Source organism: Hyperolius riggenbachi, chromosome 10 (assembly GCF_040937935.1).
Source record: "Hyperolius riggenbachi isolate aHypRig1 chromosome 10, aHypRig1.pri, whole genome shotgun sequence".
NCBI classification, from domain to species: domain Eukaryota; kingdom Metazoa; phylum Chordata; class Amphibia; order Anura; family Hyperoliidae; genus Hyperolius; species Hyperolius riggenbachi.
The window spans coordinates 295476732-295493922 of NC_090655.1; the positions used below are offsets into that span (position 1 = coordinate 295476732).

General features: G+C 62.0%; 1 protein-coding gene across 1 annotated transcript in view; it reads left to right on the forward strand.

Moving 5' to 3' along the window:
• The window catches only part of LOC137535632 (oocyte zinc finger protein XlCOF7.2-like), a 68178-nt gene extending 51757 nt beyond the window's left edge, over nucleotides 1-16421 (forward strand). Inside the window, exon 5 of the mRNA XM_068257490.1 lies at nucleotides 15102-16421. Within this exon, the coding sequence (XP_068113591.1) occupies nucleotides 15102-16342 (1241 nt within the window). The 3' untranslated portion in view covers nucleotides 16343-16421. The remainder of the gene's footprint in view (nucleotides 1-15101) is intronic.
• The last annotated feature ends 770 nt before the right edge of the window (nucleotides 16422-17191 follow it).

Sequence of the window (17191 nt, forward strand, 5' to 3'; positions counted from 1 at the left end):
AGCACGGAGAGTCGAGCAGCGAGAGAGAGACCGTCAGTCAGAGCCTGGACTGGAGACAGAGAATGGTGAGGGCGGAGCCGTGGGCGTGAGGAGAGAGGGAGCACGGAGATGATAGTCGAGCAGCGAGAGAGACCGTCAGTCAGAGCCTGGACTGGAGACACAGAGTGGGGAGGGCGGAGTCGTGGGCGTGAGGAGAGAGGGAGCACGGAGACGTGAGCCGAGCAGTGAGAGAGAGACCGTCAGTCAGAGCCTGGACTGGAGACAGAGAGTGGGGAGGGCGGATCCGTGGGTGTGAGGAGAGAGGGAGCACGGAGAGTCGAGCAGCGAGAGAGAGACCGTCAGTCAGAGCCTGGACTGGAGACAGAGAGTGGTGAGGGCGGAGCCGTGGGCGTGAGGAGAGAGGGAGCGCGGAGACGTGAGCCGAGCAGTGAGAGAGAGACCGTCAGTCAGAGCCTGGACTGGAGACAGAGAGTGATGAGGGCGGAGCCGTGGGCGTGAGGAGAGAGGGAGCACGGAGATGAGAGTCGAGCAGTGAGAGAGAGACCGTCAGTCAGAGCCTGGACTGGAGACAGAGAGTGATGAGGGCGGAGCCGTGGGCGTGAGGAGAGAGGGAGCACGGAGATGAGTCGAGCAGCGAGAGAGAGACCGTCAGTCAGAGCCTGGACTGGAGACAGAGAGTGATGAGGGCGGAGCCGTGGGCGTGAGGAGAGAGGGAGCACGGAGATGAGTCAGGCAGCGAGAGAGAGACCGTCAGTCAGAGCCTGGACTGGAGACAGAGAGTGGTGAGGGTGGAGCCGTGGGCGTGAGGAGAGAGGGAGCGCGGAGACGTGAGCCGAGCAGTGAGAGAGAGACCGTCAGTCAGAGCCTGGACTGGAGACAGAGAGTGGTGAGGGCGGAGCCGTGGGCGTGAGGAGAGAGGGAGTGCGGAGACGTGAGCCGAGCAGTGAGAGAGAGACCGTCAGTCAGAGCCTGGACTGGAGACAGAGAGTGGTGAGGGCGGAGCCGTGGGCGTGAGGAGAGAGGAAGCGCGGAGACGTGAGCCGAGCAGTGAGAGAGAGACCGTCAGTCAGAGCCTGGACTGGAGACAGAGAGTGGTGAGGGCGGAGCCGTGGGCGTGAGGTGAGAGGGAGCACGGAGAGTCGAGCAGCGAGAGAGAGACCGTCAGTCAGAGCCTGGACTGGAGACAGAGAGTGGGGAGGGCGGAGTCGTCGGCGTGAGGAGAGAGGGAGCGCGGAGACGTGAGCCGAGCAGTGAGAGAGAGACCGTCAGTCAGAGCCTGGACTGGAGACAGAGAGTGGGGAGGGCGGAGTCGTGGGCGTGAGGAGAGAGGGAGCGCGGAGACGTGAGCCGAGCAGCGAGAGAGAGACCGTCAGTCAGAGCCTGGACTGGAGACAGAGAGTGGGGGAGGGCGGAGCCGTGGGCGTGAGGAGAGAGGTAGCACGGAGAGTCGAGCAGTGAGAGAGAGACCGTCAGTCAGAGCCTGGACTGGAGACAGAGAGTGGTGAGGGCGGAGCCGTGGGCGTGAGGAGAGAGGGAGCACGGAGAGTCGAGCAGCGAGAGACAGACCGTCAGTCAGAGCCTGGACTGGAGACAGAGAGTGGTGAGGGCGGGGCCGTGGGCGTGAGGAGAGAGGGAGCACGGAGAGTCGAGCAGCGAGAGAGAGACCGTCAGTCAGAGCCTGGACTGGAGACAGAGAATGGTGAGGGCGGAGCCGTGGGCGTGAGGAGAGAGGGAGCACGGAGATGATAGTCGAGCAGCGAGAGAGACCGTCAGTCAGAGCCTGGACTGGAGACACAGAGTGGGGAGGGCGGAGTCGTGGGCGTGAGGAGAGAGGGAGCACGGAGACGTGAGCCGAGCAGTGAGAGAGAGACCGTCAGTCAGAGCCTGGACTGGAGACAGAGAGTGGGGAGGGCGGATCCGTGGGTGTGAGGAGAGAGGGAGCACGGAGAGTCGAGCAGCGAGAGAGAGACCGTCAGTCAGAGCCTGGACTGGAGACAGAGAGTGGTGAGGGCGGAGCCGTGGGCGTGAGGAGAGAGGGAGCGCGGAGACGTGAGCCGAGCAGTGAGAGAGAGACCGTCAGTCAGAGCCTGGACTGGAGACAGAGAGTGGGGAGGGCGGAGCCGTGGGCGTGAGGAGAGAGGGAGCACGGAGATGAGTGTCGAGCAGCGAGAGAGAGACCGTCAGTCAGAGCCTGGACTGGAGACAGAGAGTGGTGAGGGCGGAGCCGTGGGCGTTAGGAGAGAGGGAGCACGGAGAGTCGAGCAGCGAGAGAGAGACCGTCAGTCAGAGCCTGGACTGGAGACAGAGAGTGGTGAGGGCGGAGTCGTGGGCGTGAGGAGAGAGGGAGCACGGAGATGAGAGCCGAGCAGTGAGAGAGAGACAGTCAGTCAGAGCCTGGACTGGAGACAGAGAGTGGTGAGGGCGGAGCCGTGGGCGTGAGGAGAGAGGGAGCGCGGAGACGTGAGCCGAGCAGTGAAAGAGAGACCGTCAGTCAGAGCCTGGACTGGAGACAGAGAGTGGTGAGGGCGGAGCCGTGGGCGTGAGGAGAGAGGGAGCGCGGAGACGTGAGCCGAGCAGTGAGAGAAAGACCGTCAGTCAGAGCCTGGACTGGAGACAGAGTGGTGAGGGCAGAGCCGTGGGCGTGAGGAGAGAGGGAGCGCAGAGACGTGAGCCGAGCAGTGAGAGAGAGACCGTCAGTCAGAGCCTGGACTGGAGACAGAGAGTGGTGAGGGCGGAGCCGTGGGTGTGAGGAGAGAGGGAGCGCGGAGACGTGAGCCGAGCAGTGAGAGAGAGACCGTCAGTCAGAGCCTGGACTGGAGACAGAGAGTGGGGAGGGCGGAGCCGTGGGCGTGAGGAGAGAGGGAGCGTGGAGACGTGAGCCGAGCAGTGAGAGAGAGACCGTCAGTCAGAGCCTGGACTGGAGACAGAGAGTGGTGAGGGCGGAGCCGTGGGCGTGAGGAGAGAGGGAGCACGGAGATAAGAGTCGAGCAGCGAGAGAGAGACCGTCGGTCAGAGCCTGGACTGGAGACAGAGAGTGGTGAGGGCGGAGCCGTGGGCGTGAGGAGAGAGGGAGCACGGAGAGCCGAGCAGTGAGAGAGAGACCGTCAGTCAGAGCCTGGACTGGAGACAGAGAGTGGTGAGGGCGGAGCCGTGGGCGTGAGGAGAGAGGGAGCACGGAGAGTCGAGCAGCGAGAGAGAGACCGTCAGTCAGAGCCTGGACTGGAGACAGAGAGTGGTGAGGGTGGAGCCTTGGGCGTGAGGAGAGAGGGAGCGCGGAGACGTGAGCCGAGCAGTGAGAGAGAGACCGTCGGTCAGAGCCTGGACTGGAGACAGAGAGTGGTGAGGGCGGAGCCGTGGGCGTGAGGAGAGAGGGAGCGCGGAGACGTGAGCTGAGCAGTGAGAGAGAGACCGTCAGTCAGAGCCTGGACTGGAGACAGAGAGTGGTGAGGGCGGAGCCGTGGGCGTTAGGAGAGAGGGAGCACGGAGAGCCGAGCAGTGAGAGAGAGACCGTCAGTCAGAGCCTGGACTGGAGACAGAGAGTGGTGAGGGCGGAGCCGTGGGCGTGAGGAGAGAGGGAGCACGGAGAGTCGAGCAGCGAGAGAGAGACCGTCAGTCAGAGCCTGGACTGGAGACAGAGAGTGGTGAGGGCGGAGCCGTGGGCGTGAGGAGAGAGGGAGCACGGAGATGAGAGTCGAGCAGCGAGAGAGAGACCGTCAGTCAGAGCCTGGACTGGAGACAGAGAGTGGTGAGGGCGGAGCCGTGGGGGTGAGGAGAGAGGGAGCACGGAGATGAGAGTCGAGCAGCGAGAGAGAGGCAGTCAGTCAGAGCCTGGACTGGAGGCAGAGAGTGGGGAGGGCGGAGCCGTGGGCGTGAGGAGAGAGGGAGCACGGAGATGAGAGTCGAGCAGCGAGAGAGAGACCGTCGGTCAGAGCCTGGACTGGAGACAGAGAGTGGTGAGGGCGGAGCCGTGGGCGTGAGTAGAGAGGGAGCGCGGAGACGTGAGCCGAGCAGTGAGAGAGAGACCGTCAGTCAGAGCCTGGACTGGAGACAGAGAGTGGTGAGGGCGGAGCCGTGGGCGTGAGGAGAGAGGGAGCACGGAGATGAGAGCCGAGCAGTGAGAGAGAGACCGTCAGTCAGAGCCTGGACTGGAGACAGAGAGTGGTGAGGGCGGAGCCGTGGGCGTGAGGAGAGAGGGAGCATGAAAATGAGAGTCGAGCAGCGAGAGAGAGACCGCCAGTCAGAGCCTGGACTGGAGACAGAGAGTGGTGAGGGCGGAGCCTTGGGCGTGAGGAGAGAGGGAGCGCGGAGACGTGAGCCGAGCAGTGAGAGAGAGACCGTCGGTCAGAGCCTGGACTGGAGACAGAGAGTGGTGAGGGCGGAGCCGTGGGCGTGAGGAGAGAGGGAGCGCGGAGACGTGAGCCGAGCAGTGAGAGAGAGACCGTCAGTCAGAGCCTGGACTGGAGACAGAGAGTGGTGAGGGCGGAGCCGTGGGCGTGAGGAGAGAGGGAGCACGGAGAGCCGAGCAGTGAGAGAGAGACCGTCAGTCAGAGCCTGGACTGGAGACAGAGAGTGGTGAGGGCGGAGCCGTGGGCGTGAGGAGAGAGGGAGCACGGAGAGTCGAGCAGCGAGAGAGAGACCGTCAGTCAGAGCCTGGACTGGAGACAGAAAGTGGTGAGGGCGAAGCCGTGGGCGTGAGGAGAGAGGGAGCACGGAGAGTCGAGCAGCGAGAGAGAGGCAGTCAGTCAGAGCCTGGACTGGAGGCAGAGAGTGGGGAGGGCGGAGCCGTGGGCGTGAGGAGAGAGGGAGCACGGAGATGAGAGTCGAGCAGCGAGAGAGAGAGACCATCGGTCAGAGCCTGGACTGGAGACAGAGAGTGGTGAGGGCGGAGCCGTGGGCGTGAGGAGAGAGGGAGCGCGGAGACGTGAGCCGAGCAGTGAGAGAGAGACCGTCAGTCAGAGCCTGAACTGGAGACAGAGAGTGGTGAGGGCGGGGCCGTGGGCGTGAGGAGAGAGGAAGCACGGAGATGAGAGCCGAGCAGTGAGAGAGAGACCGTCAGTCAGAGCCTGGACTGGAGACAGAGAGTGGGGAGGGCGGTGCCGTGGACGTGAGGAGAGAGGGAGCACGGAGATGAGAGCCGAGCAGTGAGAGAGAGACCGTCAGTCAGAGCCTGGACTGGAGACAGAGAGTGGTGAGGGCGAGGAGAGAGGGAGCACGGAGATGAGAGCCGAGCAGTGAGAGAGAGAGACCGTCAGTCAGAGCCTGGACTGGAGACAGAGAGTGGGGAGGGCGGTGCCGTGGACGTGAGGAGAGAGGGAGCACGGAGATGAGAGCCGAGCAGTGAGAGAGAGACCGTCAGTCAGAGCCTGGACTGGAGACAGAGAGTGGTAAGGGCGAGGAGAGAGGGAGCACGGAGATGAGAGCCGAGCAGTGAGAGAGAGAGACCGTCAGTCAGAGCCTGGACTGGAGACAGAGAGTGGTGAGGGCGGAGCCGTGGGCGTGAGGAGAGAGGGAGCACGGAGAGTCGAGCAGCGAGAGAGAGACCGTCAGTCAGAGCCTGGACTGGAGACAGAGAGTAGTGAGGGTGGAGCCTTGGGCGTGAGGAGAGAGGGAGCGCGGAGACGTGAGCCGAGCAGTGAGAGAGAGACCGTCGGTCAGAGCCTGGACTGGAGACAGAGAGTGGTGAGGGCGGAGCCGTGGGCGTGAGGAGAGAGGGAGCGCGGAGACGTGAGCTGAGCAGTGAGAGAGAGACCGTCAGTCAGAGCCTGGACTGGAGACAGAGAGTGGTGAGGGCGGAGCCGTGGGCGTTAGGAGAGAGGGAGCACGGAGAGCCGAGCAGTGAGAGAGAGACCATCAGTCAGAGCCTGGACTGGAGACAGAGAGTGGTGAGGGCGGAGCCGTGGGCGTGAGGAGAGAGGGAGCACGGAGAGTCGAGCAGCGAGAGAGAGACCGTCAGTCAGAGCCTGGACTGGAGACAGAAAGTGGTGAGGGCGGAGCCGTGGGCGTGAGGAGAGAGGGAGCACGGAGATGAGAATCGAGCAGCGAGAGAGAGACCGTCAGTCAGAGCCTGGACTGGAGACAGAGAGTGGTGAGGGCGGAGCCGTGGGGGTGAGGAGAGAGGGAGCACGGAGATGAGAGTCGAGCAGCGAGAGAGAGGCAGTCAGTCAGAGCCTGGACTGGAGGCAGAGAGTGGGGAGGGCGGAGCCGTGGGCGTGAGGAGAGAGGGAGCACGGAGATGAGAGTCGAGCAGCGAGAGAGAGACCGTCGGTCAGAGCCTGGACTGGAGACAGAGAGTGGTGAGGGCGGAGCCGTGGGCGTGAGTAGAGAGGGAGCGCGGAGACGTGAGCCGAGCAGTGAGAGAGAGACCGTCAGTCAGAGCCTGGACTGGAGACAGAGAGTGGTGAGGGCGGAGCCGTGGGCGTGAGGAGAGAGGGAGCACGGAGATGAGAGCCGAGCAGTGAGAGAGAGACCGTCAGTCAGAGCCTGGACTGGAGACAGAGAGTGGTGAGGGCGGAGCCGTGGGCGTGAGGAGAGAGGGAGCATGAAAATGAGAGTCGAGCAGCGAGAGAGAGACCGCCAGTCAGAGCCTGGACTGGAGACAGAGAGTGGTGAGGGCGGAGCCTTGGGCGTGAGGAGAGAGGGAGCGCGGAGACGTGAGCCGAGCAGTGAGAGAGAGACCGTCGGTCAGAGCCTGGACTGGAGACAGAGAGTGGTGAGGGCGGAGCCGTGGGCGTGAGGAGAGAGGGAGCGCGGAGACGTGAGCCGAGCAGTGAGAGAGAGACCGTCAGTCAGAGCCTGGACTGGAGACAGAGAGTGGTGAGGGCGGAGCCGTGGGCGTGAGGAGAGAGGGAGCACGGAGAGCCGAGCAGTGAGAGAGAGACCGTCAGTCAGAGCCTGGACTGGAGACAGAGAGTGGTGAGGGCGGAGCCGTGGGCGTGAGGAGAGAGGGAGCGCGGAGAGTCGAGCAGCGAGAGAGAGACCGTCAGTCAGAGCCTGGACTGGAGACAGAAAGTGGTGAGGGCGGAGCCGTGGGCGTGAGGAGAGAGGGAGCACGGAGAGTCGAGCAGCGAGAGAGAGACCGTCAGTCAGAGCCTGGACTGGAGACAGAGAGTGGTGAGGGCGGAGCCGTGGGGGTGAGGAGAGAGGGAGCACGGAGATGAGAGTCGAGCAGCGAGAGAGAGGCAGTCAGTCAGAGCCTGGACTGGAGGCAGAGAGTGGGGAGGGCGGAGCCGTGGGCGTGAGGAGAGAGGGAGCACGGAGATGAGAGTCGAGCAGCGAGAGAGAGAGACCGTCGGTCAGAGCCTGGACTGGAGACAGAGAGTGGTGAGGGCGGAGCCGTGGGCGTGAGGAGAGAGGGAGCGCGGAGACGTGAGCCGAGCAGTGAGAGAGAGACCGTCAGTCAGAGCCTGAACTGGAGACAGAGAGTGGTGAGGGCGGGGCCGTGGGCGTGAGGAGAGAGGAAGCACGGAGATGAGAGCCGAGCAGTGAGAGAGAGACCGTCAGTCAGAGCCTGGACTGGAGACAGAGAGTGGGGAGGGCGGTGCCGTGGACGTGAGGAGAGAGGGAGCACGGAGATGAGAGCCGAGCAGTGAGAGAGAGACCGTCAGTCAGAGCCTGGACTGGAGACAGAGAGTGGTGAGGGCGAGGAGAGAGGGAGCACGGAGATGAGAGCCGAGCAGTGAGAGAGAGAGACCGTCAGTCAGAGCCTGGACTGGAGACAGAGAGTGGGGAGGGCGGTGCCGTGGACGTGAGGAGAGAGGGAGCACGGAGATGAGAGCCGAGCAGTGAGAGAGAGACCGTCAGTCAGAGCCTGGACTGGAGACAGAGAGTGGTGAGGGCGGAGCCGTGGGCGTGAGGAGAGAGGGAGCACGGAGATGAGAGTCGAGCAGCGAGAGAGAGACCGTCAGTCAGAGCCTGGACTGGAGACAGAGAGTGGTGAGGGCGGAGCCGTGGGCGTGAGGAGAGAGGGAGCACGGAGAGTCGAGCAGCGAAAGAGAGACTGTCAGTCAGAGCCTGGACTGGAGACATAGAGTGGTGAGGGCGGAGCCGTGGGTGTGAGGAGAGAGGGAGCACTGAGATGAGAGTCGAGCAGCGAGAGAGAGACCGTCAATCAGAGCCTGGACTGGAGACAGAGAGTGGGGAGGGCGGAGCCGTGGGCGTGAGGAGAGAGGGAGCACGGAGATGAGAGTCGAGCAGCGAGAGAGAGACCGTCAGTCAGAGCCTGGACTGGAGACAGAGAGTGGGGAGGGCGGAGTCGTGGGCGTGAGGAGAGAGGGAGCACGGAGATGAGAGCCGAGCAGTGAGAGAGAGACCGTCAGTCAGAGCCTGGACTGGAGACAGAGAGTGGGGAGGGCGGAGCCGTGGGCGTGAGGAGGGACCGCGGAGACGTGAGCCGAGCAGTGAGAGAGAGACCGTCAGTCAGAGCCTGGACTGGAGACAGAGAGTGGTGAGGGCGGAGCCGTGGGCGTGAGGAGAGAGGGAGCACGGAGAGTCGAGCAGCGAAAGAGAGACTGTCAGTCAGAGCCTGGACTGGAGACAGAGATTGGTGAGGGCGGAGCCGTGGGTGTGAGGAGAGAGGGAGCACTGAGATGAGAGTCGAGCAGCGAGAGAGAGACCGTCAGTCAGAGCCTGGACTGGAGACAGAGAGTGGGGAGGGCGGAGCCGTGGGCGTGAGGAGAGAGGGAGCACGGAGATGAGAGTCGAGCAGCGAGAGAGAGACCGTCAGTCAGAGCCTGGACTGGAGACAGAGAGTGGGGAGGGCGGAGTCGTGGGCGTGAGGAGAGAGGGAGCACGGAGATGAGAGCCGAGCAGTGAGAGAGAGACCGTCAGTCAGAGCCTGGACTGGAGACAGAGAGTGGGGAGGGAGCGCGGAGACGTGAGCCGAGCAGTGAGAGAGAGACCGTCAGTCAGAGCCTGGACTGGAGACAGAGAGTGGTGAGGGCGGAGCCGTGGGCGTGAGGAGAGAGGGAGCACGGAGATGAGAGCCGAGCAGTGAGAGAGAGACCGTCAGTCAGAGCCTGGACTGGAGACAGAGAGTGGTGAGGGCGGAGCCGTGGGCGTGAGGAGAGAGGGAGCACGGAGAGTCGAGCAGCGAGAGAGAGACCGTCAGTCAGAGCCTGGACTGGAGACAGAGAGTGGTGAGGGTGGAGCCGTGGGCGTGAGGAGAGAGGGAGCGCGGAGACGTGAGCCGAGCAGCGAGAGAGAGACCGTCAGTCAGAGCCTGGACTGGAGACAGAGAGTGGTGAGGGCGGAGCCGTGGGCGTGAGGAGAGAGGGAGCACGGAAAGTCGAGCAGCGAGAGAGAGACCGTCAGTCAGAGCCTGGACTGGAGACAGATAGTGGGGAGGGCGGAGCCGTGGGCGTGAGGAGAGAGGGAGCACGGAGAGTCGAGCAGCGAGAGAGAGACCGTCAGTCAGAGCCTGGACTGGAGACAGAGAGTGGTGAGGGCGGAGCCGTGGGCGTGAGGAGAGAGAGAGCGCGGAGACGTGAGCCGAGCAGTGAGGGAGAGACGTCAGTCAGAGCCTGGACTGGAGACAGAGAGTGGGGAGGGCGGAGCCGTGGGCGTGAGGAGAGAGGGAGCGCGGAGACGTGAGCCGAGCAGTGAGAGAGAGACCGTCAGTCAGAGCCTGGACTGGAGACAGAGAGTGGTGAGGGCGGAGCCGTGGGCGTGAGGAGAGAGGGAGCGCGGAGACGTGAGCCGAGCAGTGAGGGAGAGACGTCAGTCAGAGCCTGGACTGGAGACAGAGAGTGGGGAGGGCGGAGCCGTGGGCGTGAGGAGAGAGGGAGCGCGGAGACGTGAGCCGAGCAGTGAGAGAAAGACCGTCAGTCAGAGCCTGGACTGGAGACAGAGAGTGGGGAGGGCGGAGCCGTGGGCGTGAGGAGAGAGGGAGCGCGGAGACGTGAGCCGAGCAGTGAGAGAGAGACCGTCAGTCAGAGCCTGGACTGGAGACAGAGAGTGGGGAGGGCGGAGCCGTGGGCGTGAGGAGAGAGGGAGCGCGGAGACGTGAGCCGAGCAGTGAGAGAGAGACCGTCAGTCAGAGCCTGGACTGGAGACAGAGAGTGGGGAGGGCGGAGCCGTGGGCGTGAGGAGAGAGGGAGCGCGGAGACGTGAGCCGAGCAGTGAGAGAGAGACCGTCAGTCAGAGCCTGGACTGGAGACAGAGAGTGGGGAGGGCGGAGCCGTGGGCGTGAGGAGAGAGGGAGCGCGGAGAGTCGAGCAGCGAGAGAGAGACCGTCAGTCAGAGCCTGGACTGGAGACAGAGAGTGGTGAGGGCGGAGCCGTGGGCGTGAGGAGAGAGGGAGCGCGGAGACGTGAGCCGAGCAGTGAGGGAGAGACGTCAGTCAGAGCCTGGACTGGAGACAGAGAGTGGGGAGGGCGGAGCCGTGGGCGTGAGGAGAGAGGGAGCGCGGAGACGTGAGCCGAGCAGTGAGAGAGAGACCGTCAGTCAGAGCCTGGACTGGAGACAGAGAGTGGGGAGGGCGGAGCCGTGGGCGTGAGGAGAGAGGGAGCGCGGAGACGTGAGCCGAGCAGTGAGAGAGAGACCGTCAGTCAGAGCCTGGACTGGAGACAGAGAGTGGGGAGGGCGGAGCCGTGGGCGTGAGGAGAGAGGGAGCGCGGAGACGTGAGCCGAGCAGTGAGAGAGAGACCGTCAGTCAGAGCCTGGACTGGAGACAGAGAGTGGGGAGGGCGGAGCCGTGGGCGTGAGGAGAGAGGGAGCGCGGAGACGTGAGCCGAGCAGCGAGAGAGAGACCGTCAGTCAGAGCCTGGACTGGAGACAGAGAGTGATGAGGGCGGAGCCGTGGGCGTGAGGAGAGCGGGAGCGCGGAGACATGAGCCGAGCAGCGAGAGAGAGACCATCATTCAGAGCCTGGACTGGAGACAGATAGTGGGGAGGGCGGAGCCGTGGGCGTGAGGAGAGAGGGAGCCCGGAGAGTCGAGCAGCGAGAGAGAGACCGTCAGTCAGAGCCTGGACTGGAGACAGAGAGTGGTGAGGGCGGAGCCGTGGGCGTGAGGAGAGAGGGAGCGCGGAGACGTGAGCCGAGCAGTGAGGGAGAGACGTCAGTCAGAGCCTGGACTGGAGACAGAGAGTGGGGAGGGCGGAGCCGTGGGCGTGAGGAGAGAGGGAGCGCGGAGACGTGAGCCGAGCAGTGAGAGAGAGACCGTCAGTCAGAGCCTGGACTGGAGACAGAGAGTGGGGAGGGCGGAGCCGTGGGCGTGAGGAGAGAGGGAGCGCGGAGACGTGAGCCGAGCAGTGAGAGAGAGACCGTCAGTCAGAGCCTGGACTGGAGACAGAGAGTGGGGAGGGCGGAGCCGTGGGCGTGAGGAGAGAGGGAGCGCGGAGACGTGAGCCGAGCAGCGAGAGAGAGACCGTCAGTCAGAGCCTGGACTGGAGACAGAGAGTGATGAGGGCGGAGCCGTGGGCGTGAGGAGAGCGGGAGCGCGGAGACGTGAGCCGAGCAGCGAGAGAGAGACCATCAGTCAGAGCCTGGACTGGAGACAGATAGTGGGGAGGGCGGAGCCGTGGGCGTGAGGAGAGAGGGAGCCCGGAGAGTCGAGCAGCGAGAGAGAGACCGTCAGTCAGAGCCTGGACTGGAGACAGAGAGTGGTGAGGGCGGAGCCGTGGGCGTGAGGAGAGAGGGAGCACGGAAAGTCGAGCAGCGAGAGAGAGACCGTCAGTCACAGCCTGGACTGGAGACAGAGAGTGGTGAGGGCGGAGCCGTGGGCGTGAGGAGAGAGGGAGCACGGAGATGAGAGCCGAGCAGTGAGAGAGAGACCGTCAGTCAGCAGAGCCTGGATTGGAGACAGAGAGTGGTGAGGGCGGAGCCGTGGGCGTGAGGAGAGAGGGAGTGCGGAGACGTGAGCCGAGCAGTGAAAGAGAGACCGTCAGTCAGAGCCTGGACTGGAGACAGAGAGTGGGGAGGGCGGAGCCGTGGGCGTGAGGAGAGAGGGAGCACGGAGATGAGAGCCGAGCAGCGAGAGAGAGACCATCAGTCAGAGCCTGGACTGGAGACAGATAGTGGGGAGGGCGGAGCCGTGGGCGTGAGGAGAGAGGGAGCCCGGAGAGTCGAGCAGCGAGAGAGAGACCGTCAGTCAGAGCCTGGACTGGAGACAGAGAGTGGTGAGGGCGGAGCCGTGGGCGTGAGGAGAGAGGGAGCGCGGAGACGTGAGCCGAGCAGTGAGGGAGAGACGTCAGTCAGAGCCTGGACTGGAGACAGAGAGTGGGGAGGGCGGAGCCGTGGGCGTGAGGAGAGAGGGAGCGCGGAGACGTGAGCCGAGCAGTGAGAGAGAGACCGTCAGTCAGAGCCTGGACTGGAGACAGAGAGTGGGGAGGGCGGAGCCGTGGGCGTGAGGAGAGAGGGAGCGCGGAGACGTGAGCCGAGCAGTGAGAGAGAGACCGTCAGTCAGAGCCTGGACTGGAGACAGAGAGTGGGGAGGGCGGAGCCGTGGGCGTGAGGAGAGAGGGAGCGCGGAGACGTGAGCCGAGCAGCGAGAGAGAGACCGTCAGTCAGAGCCTGGACTGGAGACAGAGAGTGATGAGGGCGGAGCCGTGGGCGTGAGGAGAGCGGGAGCGCGGAGACGTGAGCCGAGCAGCGAGAGAGAGACCATCAGTCAGAGCCTGGACTGGAGACAGATAGTGGGGAGGGCGGAGCCGTGGGCGTGAGGAGAGAGGGAGCCCGGAGAGTCGAGCAGCGAGAGAGAGACCGTCAGTCAGAGCCTGGACTGGAGACAGAGAGTGGTGAGGGCGGAGCCGTGGGCGTGAGGAGAGAGGGAGCACGGAAAGTCGAGCAGCGAGAGAGAGACCGTCAGTCACAGCCTGGACTGGAGACAGAGAGTGGTGAGGGCGGAGCCGTGGGCGTGAGGAGAGAGGGAGCACGGAGATGAGAGCCGAGCAGTGAGAGAGAGACCGTCAGTCAGCAGAGCCTGGATTGGAGACAGAGAGTGGTGAGGGCGGAGCCGTGGGCGTGAGGAGAGAGGGAGTGCGGAGACGTGAGCCGAGCAGTGAAAGAGAGACCGTCAGTCAGAGCCTGGACTGGAGACAGAGAGGGGGAGGGCGGAGCCGTGGGCGTGAGGAGAGAGGGAGCACGGAGATGAGAGCCGAGCAGCGAGAGAGAGACCGTCAGTCAGAGCCTGGACTGGAGACAGAGAGTGGGGAGGGCGGAGCCGTGGGCGTGAGGAGAGAGGGAGCACGGAGATGAGAGCTGAGCAGCGAGAGAGAGACCGTCAGTCAGAGCCTGGAATGGAGACAGATAGTGGGGAGGGCGGAGCCGTGGGCGTGAGGAGAGAGGGAGCGCGGAGACGTGAGCCGAGCAGTGAGAGAGAGACCGTCAGTCAGAGCCTGGACTGGAGACAGAGAGTGGGGAGGGCGGAGCCGTGGGCGTGAGGAGAGAGGGAGCGCGGAGACGTGAGCCGAGCAGCGAGAGAGAGACCGTCAGTCAGAGCCTGGACTGGAGACAGAAAGTGGTGAGGGCGGAGCCGTGGGCGTGAGGAGAGAGGGAGCGCGGAGACGTGAGCCGAGCAGCGAGAGAGAGACCGTCAGTCAGAGCCTGGACTGGAGACAGATAGTGGGAAGGGCGGAGCCGTGGGCGTGAGGAGAGAGGGAGCACGGAGAGTCGAGCAGAGAGAGAGAGACCGTCAGTCAGAGCGTGGACTGGAGACAGAGAGTGGGGAGAGCGGAGCCGTGGGCGTGAGGAGAGAGGGAGCGCGGAGACGTGAGCCGAGCAGCGAGAGAGAGACCGTCAGTCAGAGCCTGGACTGGAGACAGATAGTGGGGAGGGCGGAGCCGTGGGCGTGAGGAGAGAGGGAGCACGGAGAGTCGAGCAGCGAGAGAGAGACCGTCAGTCAGAGCCTGGACTGGAGACAGAGAGTGGGGAGGGCGGAGCCGTGGGCGTGAGGAGAGAGGGAGCGCGGAGACGTGAGTCGAGCAGCGAGAGAGAGACCGTCAGTCAGAGCCTGGACTGGAGACAGAGAGTGGTGAGGGCGGAGCCGTGGGCGTGAGGAGAGAGGGAGCGCGGAGACGTGAGCCGAGCAGCGAGAGAGAGACTGTCAGTCAGAGCCTGGACTGGAGACAGAGAGTGGTGAGGGCGGAGCCGTGGGCGTGAGGAGAGAGGGAGCACGGAGAGTCGAGCAGCGAGAGAGAGACCGTCAGTCAGAGCCTGGACTGGAGACAGAGAGTGAGGAGGGCGGAGCCGTGGGCGTGAGGAGAGAGGGAGCACGGAGAGTCGAGCAGCAAGAGAGAGACCGTCAGTCAGAGCCTGGACTGGAGACAGAGTGGTGAGGGCGGAGCCGTGGGCGTTAGGAGAGGGGGAGCGCGGAGACGTGAGCCGAGCAGTGAGAGAGAGACCGTCAGTCAGAGCCTGGACTGGAGTCAGAGAGAGGAGAGCCAGTCCCATTGTGTGAGAGAGGGAGGCCCAGTTCAGCGTGTGCATCGGGCAGGGCCGGGGGAGGGAGGGTTGGAGCCCCTTTTGCTGCATCATCATCATTGCCTGCCGGCGCTACGTGGGCCGGGGCCAGCCAGGCTCACACTCTAATCCTGTCAGTGTAATGTCCATACTATATTTCTATAGCAGTAACATCTTATCAAGCACTTTACAGAGTACTTAGTCAGGTTCTCGGAAGAGCTCACAATCTAATCCGACAATACTCTTATATCGTACCATATCACTATGTATTTATATAGCACTGGAATACACTCCAGCACTTTACCATGCCCCTCTTTTGTTGGCCACGCCCCTCTTTTTGGCCATGCCCCCCAGCTTCAAAATGATCCAGCACCTGCATAGCCCCCCCCCCCAAAAAAAATTCCTGGAGCCGCCACTGATCACGACTATTCAAAGCATCTATAGAAGTGATTATTACCAGCACATGACCAATAAAGAGACGCTAGCACAGGTAGAGCAGGGAATGCTGGTCCAGAAGGTATATCCGGTCACTAATATACAACTAGACAACATCTTTTACAAGGAAACCTCCCTAAAAGAATGGATTTCACTGAAAGTGGTTTAACATTCCCCCAAAACAAAGATTCCTTTACTCAGGTCGCCAAACGTTATGAACCCTTTCACCTTTTCACATTTGTGTTTAGTAAAGCCTTTATTTTTCCTACAGATGAAACTACAGAAGAATCCTTCTCCGTTTGGCAGGCAGGCATGGATGAATCGGAGGAAGGAGAATCAGCATTATATGAGAAGAAGACTATGAAACATGTGGAGACCACACATCTGATGGCAGGACAGCAGCATCCCACAATCATGTCACATTCTGGATCTCCATACATCTTATGTAAAGACGTCAATTCCAGACATTGCGATGACTGCCTACCTACCAGTCCTGGCCAGCATACTGCTAATATTACTGGGGACTCAGCCCAGTCCTGGGACACCCACAATTCAGATGCCAGGGTTTCTGTAGGTCTCCGGGATGGTCATATGCCAGAGGGTGGTGTACGCCCAAGGGACGCTCATAGGTCGGACACTAGTCTTTCCATATGTCCACGGGGTGGTCATAGATCAGACAATGGTGTTTGTATATCTTCTGGAAACAAACTCTGTAGGTCCAATGATATTAAGGCGGAACGTGTGTCGTGTGATGGGGAGAATCTGGCAGATATTGACTGGTCTAACCCCACAGATGACACACAGTACTCATCGGACATGATTTTCCAGGGACAATATCCTTCTGCCTATGTCAACAGGTTGGTCTCGAGTGAAGAAGAGGCTCTTATGGACGATGACATCTACACAGCTGCAGACTACCTATCTGCTTGTATTAAGGAGGAACCCAACTCTGAGAAAGAAGACCACTTCACAGACGTCTACAGACTCCCAGATCACATGCCGAGAGAAAAGACCCGAGAATACGACAACCGGGAGGAATTTTATTTTAGCACTAAAGCCGTAAAAACGGAGAAAGTTCCGGTGAGGCCATTTTCACCTTACAGGTTCGGAAACGGTTTGTCGGAAACGTCATTTCTCTACACACAGCAGAGGAACACGGACACGTCTTATGTGTGTACATACTGTGGGAAATGCTTTGCCTATTACACCCATCTCATGACTCACCAGAGGATTCACACCGGAGAGAGACCCTACGCCTGTTTTCACTGCGGCAAACGATTTGCACACAATTCTACGCTGGTCACACACCAGAGGATCCACACGGGAGAGAGACCCTACGTCTGCTTCCACTGCGGCAAATGTTTCACCAAAAAATCCAACCTCACCACTCACAACCGCATCCACACCGGGGAACGCCCGTACTCCTGCACCAAATGTGGCAAATGCTTTGGCAGCAAAAGTCACTTCAACCGCCACGTGAAGATACACAAGAGGGACTCGGGCTGCTTCTAGGGCGTGTTGGGTAGCACTGTATGTATGTTACTTGTGTCTGACACATTGCCTTCTGGGAAGTAAATCACTCACTCATAAATGCCATTGCCGACACTTTATATTGGGGTGCTGGTGAGAAAGGAAATGAGGGACAGTCTAAGTCAGGCATGGGCAAACGTGGCCCTCCAGCTGTTACGGAACTACAAGTCCCACAATGCATTGCAGGAGTCTGACAGCCACAGTCATCATTAATAAAGGCAAATGCATTGTGGGACTTGTAGTTCCTTAAGGGCCGAGTTTGCCCATGCCTGGTCTTAGTTCTCAAACTACAATGTCCTTGACTGGTGTGCTAATCCTCTGCCTCTAATGCCTTCTGGGCAGCAAAACCAATATGTGGATCAGGTGGTGCTTGTTCCAGGTGTGACTCTGCTGGCTGCATGCTTGTTCCAGGTGTGACTCCGCTGGCTGCATGCCTGTTCCAGGTGTGTCTGCACTGGCTGCATGCTTGTTCCAGGTGTGACTGCGCTGGCTGCATGCTTGTTCCGGGTGTGACTCTGCTGGCTGCATGCTTGTTCCAGGTGTGACTCCGCTGGCTGCATGCTTGTTCCAGGTGTGACTCTGCTGGCTGCATGCTTGTTCCAGGTGTGACTCCGCTGGCAGCATGCTTGTTCCAGGTGTGACTCCGCTGGCTGCATGCTTGTTCCAGGTGTGACTCCGCTGGCTGCATGCTTGTTCCAGGTGTGACTCTGCTGGCTGCATGCTTGTTCCAGGTGTGACTCTGCTGGCTGCATGCTTGTTCCAGGTGTGACTCCGCTGGCTGCATGCTTGTTCCAGGTGTGACTCTGCTGGCTGCATGCTTGTTCCAGGTGT